Source organism: Schistocerca nitens, chromosome 7 (assembly GCF_023898315.1).
Source record: "Schistocerca nitens isolate TAMUIC-IGC-003100 chromosome 7, iqSchNite1.1, whole genome shotgun sequence".
In the NCBI taxonomy this organism is placed as follows: Eukaryota; Metazoa; Arthropoda; class Insecta; order Orthoptera; family Acrididae; genus Schistocerca; species Schistocerca nitens.
Window position 1 is genome coordinate 297,331,710 of NC_064620.1, and position 12,053 is coordinate 297,343,762.

Sequence of the window (12,053 nt, forward strand, 5' to 3'; positions counted from 1 at the left end):
GGGAAGATCAGTTTGGATTCCATAGAAATGTTGGAACACGTGAGGCAATACTGACCTTACGACTTATCTTATAAGCTAGATTAAGGAAAGGCAAACCTACGTTTCTAGCATTTGTAGACTTAGATAAAGCTTTTGACAATGTTGACTGGAATACTCTCTTTCAAATTCTAAAGGTGGCAGGGGTAAAATACAGAGAGTGAAAGGCTATTTACTACTTGTACAGAAACCAAATGGCAGTTATAAGAGTCGAGGGGCTTGAAAGGGAAGCAGTGGTTGGGAAGGGAGTGAGACAGGGTTGTAGCCTCCCCCCGATGTTATTCAATCTGTATACTGAGCAAGCAGTAAAGGAAACAAAAGAAAAATTTGGAGTAGGTATTAAAATCCAGGGAGAAGAAATAAGAACTTTGAGGTTCGCCATTGTAATTCTGTCAGAGACCGCAAAGGACTTGGAAGAGCAGTTGAACGGAATGGACAGTGTCTTGAAAGGAGGATATAAGATGAACATCAACAAAAGCAAAATGAGGATAATGGAATGTAGTCGAATTAAGTCAGGTGATGCTGGGGGAATTAGATTAGGAAATGAGACACTTAAAGTAGTAAAGGAGTTTTGCTATTTGGTGAGCAAAATAACTGATGATGGTCGAAGTAGAGAGGATATAAAATGTAGACTGGCAATGGCAAAGAAAGCGTTTCTGAAGAAGAGAAATTTGTTAACATCGAGTATAGATTTAAGTGTCAGGAAGTCGTTTCTGAAAGTATTTATATGGAGTGTAGCCATGTATGGAAGTGAAACATGGACAATAAATAGTTTGGACAAGAAGAGAATAGAAGCTTTCGAAATGTGGTGCTACAGAACAATGTTGAAGATTAGGTGGGTAGATCACATAACTAATGAGGAGGTATTGAATAGGATTGGGAAGAAGAGATGTTTGTGGCATAACTTGACTAGAAGAAGGGATCGGTTGGTAGGACATGTCCTGAGGCATCAAGGGATCACAAATTTAGCATTGGAGGGCAGCGTGGAGGGTAAAAATCATAGAGGGAGACCAAGAGATGAATACACTAGCAGATTCAGGAGGATGTAGGTTGCAGTAGGTACTGGTAGATGAAGGAGCTTGCACAGGATAGAGTAGCATGGAGAGCTGCATCAAACCAGTCTCAGGACTGAAGACCACAACAACAACAAAAACAACAACAATCTAAAAGTTATGCAGTAAATTGACTGGGATGCTGTTATTCTGAAAAGAGCTGGTACTTCATCAATGAAATTACATAGATGCTGTTTCTCTTCATTGATCTCTTAGTATTTTCATGCTCACATAGTTATTCATCAAAGAATAATAGTTCTCTGAATGTAGAAGGTGCACAGGCTAGTTTACAATGGAAACTGTTACTTGTCATACAGCTTATAGAAAACAATAACCCTGAATCTAAATAATCAGATTAATTCTACAATGTGTGACTAATGAGATGTAGTCTTAATTTTTATTTAAACTGTTATAAATTCATATTTACCTATCAGTTTATTTTAATTGTCTGATGGGAGCATGTTGAAGACCTTTGCATGTAAATAGAGAGCCCCACCCTGAATGCAAGACACAAGCACAAATTCTACATGTGAGTTATTTTGCATCTTTTATTCTGGCTGCAAAAATAAAGCTTAAAATGGACTCTTATTTAAAGGGACGAATATCATTAAGGAATAAATGTATAGAGTAGTTAGAATTCAAATCACAGTGCAGCATAACAACTGCTGTTGTGGTATAGTCTTCCCGTTCCTGAATATTTTACAGTGGTATGTGTAAAATGTCAGGCCACATTAAGTGAATTTTTCAAAACAGACACAGAAGAAAGCAGCCTTTTCAAGAATTTACTCTTTGTATAAAAAGGAACTGTACCTCCCTGGGCGACGAAGTGTGGGATCAAGATCATCAGGATGTCGAGTGGTAGCCAGTACGATGACCCTACTTGGAGCAGAATGCAGGCTGTCAAGTAACAAGCACAGTGACACGGATCCCGGTCCCCGCTTACGGCAAGTAACATCCACATCATCAATGATAGCAACATGTTGTCCTTGGGCAGATGAAAGAGCCGACAGCTTAGCTTTGGCATCTGATGTCAGCTCAGAGCTGTGTAAGTAAGTAACAGATGCACCACTGGAATTTGCAATTGCTCTTGCTATAAATGATTTTCCTGCACCTGGTGGACCGTGCAGCAAAACTCCTCGTGTAGGTCGCAAACCTAACCAACAAAAAAAGTAAGAATATCATCTGAATAAGATACAAAAAAGATTAACTGTATTACAGGTAAAAGTCACTTGTCACTTCTAGCTTCTAAACTGTCAGCTCCTTCCTCAGGGAGGAAAGAGGGATTTACTGGGGAAGACTGGAAAGAAGTGTAAGGACACTCAGAACGAATTTTGTCACCCATACTGTCAATTTTCACACTGATGTGAAATATGTTTTATAATTAATACTCACTTTTAACTGTGTACAAGAGTCCTATATCAAAACAGTCTTGAAGTAACAAAACATAATACATATTACTCAGCAAAGCAAAGTAAAGACAAAGCAAAGTAAAGGCCTGGCAATAGTGGGAATTGGGTACAGTCAAATTCCAGTTCAGAGTAGTGTGCAGTAACCTGACTGTGGCAACTTGCTGTCAATAAAACTGAATTTCTTAGCGATGTGAAGGAGAAAACACAGTGCAGAAGAAAAAGGTGATGGAATGTGCAACTGAAATGTTAAAGCTGAGTTCTAACGAGCCAATGGTGTATAAATTACAGCAGAAGGAACATGATGGTGAGATGAGTGGAAGTGAAGTATTTACCTCAAATAATACAAGAAAGCAAAGTGCATGCAATAAATATGCTACTGCAAATATGATACATTTGATATTAGGCAGCTATTTTTAAAGCATTACAAGATAATAACTTCGCGAAACCTTGACAGTTTATGACACGCAGAATTAGCAAAGAAATTCTGACAAGGGGAGGTCATAAGATCAGGGATAGGAATGAAGAACAGAATGAATGATGGTGTGGTTTAAGGTAGGTTGGTTGGTTGGGGAGAAGAGGTGTGGTTTAAGGCACCAGCTCCTACATCACCATAAATCCATTCACCCCAGTAGGTCTTCATTAAGGAGGTGTTGTCCTCAGAAAGCAGACAAGATGAGTTTATTTACCATGCATAAAATGGTCTTGGTTTGAATAACAGTGCAATAGCCTATTGTGTACATGGACAATAACTCACTTCATCACTTTGGTTATGAAATAGATGGCAACAAGGTAGAATACACCTGATATCCTGTTTAATATGCACCAGGCACATGCAAATTTATTTATTGTGTTATGATTTATATTTTTCAAAAAATTTGTAACATAAACTGTTCTTGTACCGTGAACATTGTATGAAGGACACTCTGCTACAGTGGCATTATTGTTCAATAGAATTGAGTGGAAGCTTATGTCATTAACATTCTCCAAAACTCAGACTTCCTAGCAAATTAAAAATGTGTGATAGACTGGGACTTGAACCTGGGACTTTTTAACTTTTATGGAAAAATGCTCTACTGGCCTATCCAAGCACCATTCATTACCTACACCTTCACTTCAGCCAATACCTGTCTCCTAATCTGCAACCTTCACTTGCCCAAGAAAGCCAAATGTCCAGGTTCGAGACACAGTCCGGCACACAGTTTTAATCAGTCGAGAAGCAAATCAGCACACACTCTACTGCAAAGTGAAAATTCATTCTCAAAAAATCATGTAGGCTGTGGCTAAGACATTTCTCCACAATGTCCTTTCTTCAGGAGTGCTAGTCCGGCATGGTATGCGGGAGAATTTCTGTATGTTTGGAAAGGAGGAAGGGAGGTGCTGGTAGCAGTGAAGGTGCAGGCCATGAGTGGTGCTTGGATAACCCAGTACAGCACTTACCCACAAGTCCCAGATTTGAGTCCCAGTCTGGCACATGCTTTTAATCTGCTAGAAAGCGTCAAATAATGTATGTTCTACTGCAGAGTGAAAATTCATTCAAAATCTGCAATACTGGTTTTTCTACATAAATTTTGCAGTCATAAGTCAGTCTCTAACCTACATTCAATGATCTTATTCCTGGTCGTATAAACCAATGCATTTCAACACCAAAAAAATAAAAATAAAATTATCTCACGGCCTGCGTTAAACTCAAGACTTCAAGCACAGTGTCTGACACCACAAACACCAAGCTACTTCACCACGCCAAAAACTGGTTTTATTTTAATGGATAATAATTAAATTGATCTGGTCCACTTTCTGAGGGAACATCTCTCCCACAAAGGTCCATCAGGGTGAACAGCTGTAGGGTGAGATAACTGGCACCTTAAGATACATTATCATTCAGTCGGTTCATCGATCCCCAACCCTGAACCACATCCTCCTTGTGTGAAAAAATTGTCATATATTGTTTTTAAAAGGTGCCAAATATATGAGTTATCATGTGCGAATGAGATGACAGAGTTTCAAGAATGACATGTAGTGATTGAGAGCTCCACTTGTAAGAGCACCAGAGGGTACCCCGTTAATCACACCCCTACCTGTTTTTCAGCTGTAAACAAAGCAGTGCTGCCACCACAGACAGTTCTTCATTTCACTTTGCTAGGTAATAGCTATGCCCTCTCCCCCCCATTTATTTTTAATTGTAGTTGTGTTTGAATCTGTCTAGTACATACAGACAGGCCACTAGCTCAGTTCAGAGATGCAAGAAGAAACTGATCATACCCTATTATGAAGAAGCCATCCAAGTATCCACTTGCAGTGCTTTGGAGAAACAATGGAAAAGCTAAATCAGGATGATGGCATGACAATTAGCGGTCTGCTCCTCCAACAAACTAATCCAGTGTCTTTACTACTATATCACCTCAGTTTATCCAATGTTCTACTTTCATTTTACAGGAACCACTACTTCTTATTTTAATGTATTTTTTCATATAGTTTAGGATCATAGCTGACACTCAACGACACACGCACGCGCACGCGCGCACACACACACACACACACACACACACACACACTTGTATGCCCGCTGAATAAATAATGGTGGCACAATGTCAATGTAGCTGTAGAGGTGTGTGTGTGTGTGTGTGTGTGTGTGTGTGTGTGTGTGTGTGTGTGTGCGTGCGTGCGTATGTGTGTCGTGTTTAGTACTCAGCTAGTTGTTACCTTTACTCCTAAATTATTTATATTCTGCTAAAACTTTCTATACTACTCCAAATAGTTTCATCTTTTTAATGTTTTGAACTTCATTCTACAATATCTTCTTCTTTTTAAATTGTAATTTACCTTTTGTAAGGTACTATGTACAATTACTAACTGCAAGTACTTATGTCTTCATTCATTTCTTTTAAGTAGGGAATGGATGAGACTGAAGTGTATAAGTTAACTTTCAAAACTGAAAACTGAGCCACATATTTTTCATCTAAACATCACTGTCTTGCCAAATTAATTGCTATTACATTTATTACACAGCTAAATAAGCTCCTAAAGATTTATGAATAGTTTACAAGAGTTAATTCAGTTAAAAACTAGGTGCACTAAACTTTGCAGAAAACAGTATGGACAGTATGTAAGAGTAACTTAGGAGATACTGAGACAACGTACTGCTATTTCAAACAACCTGGACCTTGTATTTCCAGTGCAATCACACTTCTACTCCTTACATCTGAAAAAACTAATTATTAACATAATGTCTTCATCTTTTCTCATTCTATCGCATTTACTTGCATGAGTCAATGTCAGTTATATGTTGTTGTTGCAGTCTTCAAACCCAATACTGGTCTGACATAGCTAATTACGTACACAGACAATAGAAAGATACATACCTGCAAATGGCTTAACATCCCCGAATGCTAGGTTCATTAGCTCTGTAATCTCATTTACAATGTCCACCATGCCTCCTACATTGTCCACAGTAATATCCTGTTTGTCATCAGCTGGCAATGCACTTGTCCGCTGAAGAACCCATGAAGTGCTGCTGATCACTGAATAAACTTCAATGTCATTCATAACTTTCACACTTTTCTTTGCTTGGCATGACTCAGAAAAGGTTTCCGATTCTTCAATTTTCAGCCTAGAAATATCATCTGTTACCTCTTCAATGTTTACATCACACATTTTATATGGTTTAATGTCAGTCACTTCAAATGTCAGAGGCCTGCCATAGTGTAAAATTCTTAGCCTATTTCGTACAGAAATTATGCTGCTATTATATTGGTGATGAATCAGTAGTGAAAGGTCTGAAGAAGTTTCTATGTGAGTCAGTGGCTTGAGCCTAACTTCTTGGGCAGGCAGTGGTTTCACATTCAACTTCCTTACACAAATTTGATCACCAAATTGTCCTCTAAATATTTCCAACCCTGAAAAAAAGACAATGATTATAAACTGACATGCACAAAACAGTATGACATTTAAAAGCACAATTAAAACACATCACTGCAAGAGAAGCTTTTTCAGTGCTACCACAATCTAAGACAAACAGTCATGAAACTCTGTAGAGCAAAAAGTGCAACCTTTTGACAGCTGAAGCAACGCTAGCACTACAATCAGCTAGCCTGTAGTTACAGAAGAATGGCACAACACAAATGCACAAATGGAGGGTTTGGTACTTTTAATGCTGTTACGTCCATATTTTTTAGCCACTAAATATGGTGGTGAATTTTCCAATATGAATAGGAAAATGTAATTAAAGTAATATCCCATCTCCTGTTAATGTCAATACATAACAACAAAATGTCAGTGCACTGTAACACTATGTCGAAAATTGTTCAAGACAGGAAGTGAATTGTAACCAGGTATATTTAAGTTCAAAAAGAACTTTTTATGATTATATCTGCATGCTTGGTATGTACTTTCTGATGCTCTGCAATGATTGTGGCTCATTTCCAGATTCCAAACTCATTTTAATACATTCAAAACTAGACAAGATTTTTACATTCTTGGCACTTAGGTGCTATTTTCCTTATTAATGCCCTTTTCGCCTTGTCCTTGTTTCTGTGCCTTGTGTGTACATATCACATTTATTTTTCCTGCTTCCCACGTATCAAAACGCACTGGTGAGAGCACTCACAAGCACTGCATCTAGCTACACTTGGTCCACAAGATAATGTTTCTGTAACACCACCATCTGAAGATGAGCCTGCAATGGCTCGGAAACATGTTCATGGTTGAATAAATCATAAAAAAGCAACTGGTTGCATATTTATTACCAGATAAATGCCAGTTTAAATCACAGTCGCAGTTTGTCATCCACAACATATATTCTAAAATTGCTTTTCCCTCATCTACTGCAAACCCCCCACCCACCCAATCTACTCCATCACAACTGCTATTGGCTGATGGATAACTCCTCAACTTACCCAGTGTAGCATTATTAAATGCAGAGTGAACTGTTTTGTCGAGGGATTACCACAGAACCCTCCTTTATGTCTGATAGCTGTAAAAATAATTCTCCAACCCATCTTGGTTTACCTTCTTCATTAACAGATATTTGTCACACGTCCTACAGAGAGCTCACTCACCATCAACTGAAGCGAAGAGACATTAATTTGCAAATCATTTTTGTGGTGTCACCGCTAGACACCACACTTGCTAGGTGGTAACTTAAATCGGCCGCGGTCCTGTAGTACATGTCGGACCCGCGTGTCGCCACTGTGGGATCGCAAACCTAGCGCCACCACAAGGCAGGTCTCGAGAGACTGAGGAGACCTCGTCCCCAGTTGTACGGACAACATAGCTAGCGATTGAACGTGCTAAGCCTTGCTCTCATTTGCCGAGAGATAGACAGTAGAATAGCCCTCTGCTAAGTTAAATGGCGACCACCTAGCAAGGCGCCATTTGTATCAGTGCCAATAGCTTACGAGTATGCAGGAGAGATGTATTCCAACAAGAGAATAAAGTTAAGTATTAAAAAAGCTACGTATTTTTCTTTAGTGCATTTATAAGTCTCATGTTCCAGACTTCACGCCCGTCTGCGTTAGCCTTGCGTGCCCTATCGGCTACAGCATTGTGTCTGGGCTGTATGGTCTAGACACAACAATTTTTGCATCTGATTCTACCAGTATAATCTCTAGCACTACTATCTACAAATTTCCACGATTCAATCCAAGGTTTCATTCTCAATAAAACAGCCAAACTCTCAGAATGACTTGTGATACCATTTTTCAGAGTTACAGGTCCTCTGAAACTGCACAATTAAAAATGTCAAACAGAGAAGGTCTTTTTTTTTTTTTTTTTTTACAAAAATCTGCAAAGCTGTAAATGATTGCGGGCATAAGACTGCAACATCAAGCACCTTAACAACTCCTACTAATGAGTGACAAATTTAGGTGCTAATCTGAAACTGTGTTAACTATCACTCTCATACAGCAACACTATGTCTTTCCAAGAAATTGTATCAAAGCTGCGACTTTCCATTTCACACAAAATATTGCACTTAAACAAATTATTTTTGACAGTCTTCAAAAGATGAGTCATACAGGAAATAAATCTTTTCTTTCTCATAAGTCACAAAAGATTTCTCTTCACACACACCCAGATATTACCTCCACTCAATGAAATTTGACCCTTCGTCACACAGCTCTTAACAGTAATACCCATCTCTCTTAACTTATGTTCTATTGAAAATATATCAGCAGGCGCACGTTCATTACAAAAATGTGATAATGATTGGTGCAAACCATTTATCACTACTATTACAACAGTGTTTGGAATTATGGGGTTCATGTCTCACCAAATTCTTGAAAAACCCAGTCACAACATCCTGTGAATCATCTTATGATAAATCTGACACTAATGTAATATCATACATATGCAAATTTACAGGTTTTTTAATTTAAGAAAAGCACTTCACCTTCTCTTTCAACAAATAAATTTTTTTTTCATTAATGCAACATTTTAGTTGTACACCTTCCAGATATTTCTGTAAATTTCTAACTGATGGAAGATGAAAATATTCTGATAAATATTTATGTGCAAGTCAACTGCAATATAGCATATTCACAGGACACACCTTTATTTTATCATAAAATCGAACCCAATGTTTCCTCTAACTTAGCTCAAAATAAGACATCAGGCTTTATTTCTAAGATGCTGACACTCTATGACCTTAATTATTACCTGCCTGATTTAGCCATTTCCTGCAATCAACTTTCTTTTTGCAGTCCTTGGATGGTATAAGTACCTTTTAAGCTGTCTGCATCTTTGATGCAAACAAACAATCTTGGCAGCTTTATGTTTCAATTGCTTCTTTATGTGATCAGCTGTTCCATTTAATTATTTCTTCCTCACATGAAATGAGTGGCACACCTGAATCAACTAGTGCAGCCTCTGTATTCGTGCATTTACTGATACACTAAATTCACCTCCATCAGTGGCATCCACAAAGTACAATGCTTTTTGCTTTCTTTGTTCTGGCATAGTGCATCTGTTGGGCAATATGACTGAGGTTGATTTGGAACACCAAACAATGTTGGCACTACATTCCACACTACTTTCTTCTTGACTGCATTCATGAACTGGCATATCTCAAAACAAAAAGCACAAATGCTAATATTCTGTACAGATACTGCAAAAGCTTCTTCATAAGGCCAGCCCTTCTCACATTTACAACTCACTTCTTTTCTTCAAGAGTTCAATAAACAGTTACTCTATCGGGGGGAAAAAAGCATGCATATTAGACCACAAAACTTTTTACACTATCTGTAATATGTTATAATTATCTATTTATTCATACCCACACAATGTAGTCTCACGCAATCCAGAGCATCTCCTTGCTTTCATGAACATTTTATGCCATGCTAAATTTAACAGTCTTGGCTATTTATACATGACCACAGTAATTACTTGCAGCTACGTGTTTCCTTATTCGCTCGAATACGTAACCGCAAAAATATACCAGTATGTAGACCTACACTTTTTTTATGAAACTGAAGAATGAAACTACGTAAGCCTTTTGAAAAAGTTTTCAACTGCTTGTCTGCAATCAGGAAAATTGCCATACATTTTTATACATTAGTAACATCATGAAATACTGGTCAAGATTTTGTGGCTCTCATTAAGAGGAGAAGTTCTGGAGACACTAAGAGGAATGGAAATGTTAAAAATTTTCTCACATGCTTGAAAGTATGACTATCCATCCCAAAATGAGCATTTGTTATTCGTAACATTGACTTACTCCCAACATCCTTCGGATTTTTGATTGTAGCTACAATTTATAGTGCCACAAAAAACTCAGAAATACAACCACATTTTGAATGTGCTTCTCCCCTCGATATACAGTACACATACACAATTGTTTTACAGTATGTTGTGTTTATACAAGCCAGTGCCTTGGCAGTGTTGCAATAGTGAAGGTGCAGAAAATCTGTGGGAGTCTCGTGACTTGTATGTTAGAGCCTGGTGCTAATGACAGGACTAACCGCTGTACAAAAAAACGAACCCAGGGACAAAATCCATAAAGCCAGCCTAATAAAAATAGGTAGAATAACAAAGGCATCCCAAACTGTTTTCTATTAATGAAACAAAACATTTTAAAGGTGTGTAGGTGACTGAGGATAAATTCATGGTATAGGGGTACCATCTTCAGTTTGGAATCAAAACACCTTGAGTCCCCAGTTCACTCAAAGTTACTGCTTCAATTATGAATAACAATCATTAGCAGTGGTGGCCGACAGACTTTTGGTATAAGGATTCACCCTTGTTCTGCCAACGGTCTAGTCAAAGAGGGCAGAGAAGCAGACAGTTTCAATTCACATTACTTCCATTAGAGACAAATCTGATTGCCCCAATGTGTGGTTTGCACTTCCATGTCAGGGGTTTGAGACACTATAATTTCCTCAATTCTGCCTGCACAAATTTTTAAAAATACAATTCCCAATAAATCCCTGTGGGTCAGCAGTCCAGTCTTCGTATGATTGATTTGGGCCCTTCTTCTGTTGTCAAAATTCTAACCTGGCCGCAATAAGACATGTCTCTGTTGAAAAATGTTCTTGGAATAAACATTCTAAGCAATTCAAGTTCCACTGGATTCAGTATAGGCTCTAGTTTTTGTATTGTCTGATACAACAACATGGCCTTTTGTCTTCCTGTATCAGAAATATTACAGGTCAAAAAGTGTAACTGCAGTCACAGGCACAAGGTGTCCCACTCTTCATGTTGTTTATTAAATGGTGGAAAGTCTATAAACACGAGTGGCACAGAAGACATTCCTGCTAAAGTAACTAATGCTTGCACTGACTTTGATATAGCTGTTGTTACCCTGCCGATACCCATGCATATTTTTTGTTAAGAGTTGTAAGTGTTCCATGGTTGAAAAACCTGCACTCTCATCTAATTGCAAAATTGTTCAAAGTCCAGTTTGCATGTCACAGGTCCCGTGCCATTGCAACTTTTATACAAGTAAACTACTCACGTTACTAATGGAGTTTATCCACAACAAGAGATATGCATACCAGATACTACCATAACAAGAGATATACTGTACATACAAGATACTATTTAGTAACAGTGCAAGCTATAATAAGTCTGTATTCCTACCAAAGGCCAGCTAAAATTACTACTGACATCAGTAGGTCATCAAAATACTGCAGAATATCCAGTTTGTCTCTTCATAGATAAATATAACTAAAAATGATAATACAGTAATGAATAGCTTTGGAGATTATGCAGCTGAGAATTCAAGTTGCCAAAATACATACCTAGCAGCTATCATGTTTGCTACCCACATTAGAGCTTTTTCTTAACACGTAATTGTTGTAACCTGTTGTAACCGCGACCAGAACAGTTGCGAAGTGGCCGAGAAAGGGCAGCAGGACCAAAAGGAGAGCGGCCCGCGAACAAACAAATGAACGGAAAGTATGGACATGAAACAACGACAGACGATAGAGAGAGACCTTATGATGACAACACGCAAGAAGAAATGGAGTGACAGAGACAGCCAAATGAATCCAAGACATCCACTAGTAATGAGAACAAAGAATGATAAATACACTGTCTGTTGTCGAGGCGATGTGTCAAGACTCAT

The 12,053-nt window shown here is 38.2% G+C and overlaps 1 protein-coding gene across 6 annotated transcripts in view; it reads right to left on the bottom strand.

The window, feature by feature from the left end:
• Window positions 1-12,053, bottom strand: part of LOC126194883 (ATPase family protein 2 homolog) — a 180,890-nt gene that overhangs the window by 143,051 nt on the left and 25,786 nt on the right. For all 6 annotated transcript variants that reach the window (XR_007538522.1, XM_049933232.1, XM_049933231.1 and 3 more), the window contains exons 4-5: window positions 5,857-6,390; window positions 1,899-2,241 (exon numbers count right to left, since the gene is read on the bottom strand). Coding sequence is in view for 5 of the 6 variants with exons in the window: in XM_049933232.1 (XP_049789189.1) it covers window positions 1,899-2,241; window positions 5,857-6,390 (877 nt within the window). In the remaining variant the exon portion in view is untranslated. The remainder of the gene's footprint in view (window positions 1-1,898; window positions 2,242-5,856; window positions 6,391-12,053) is intronic.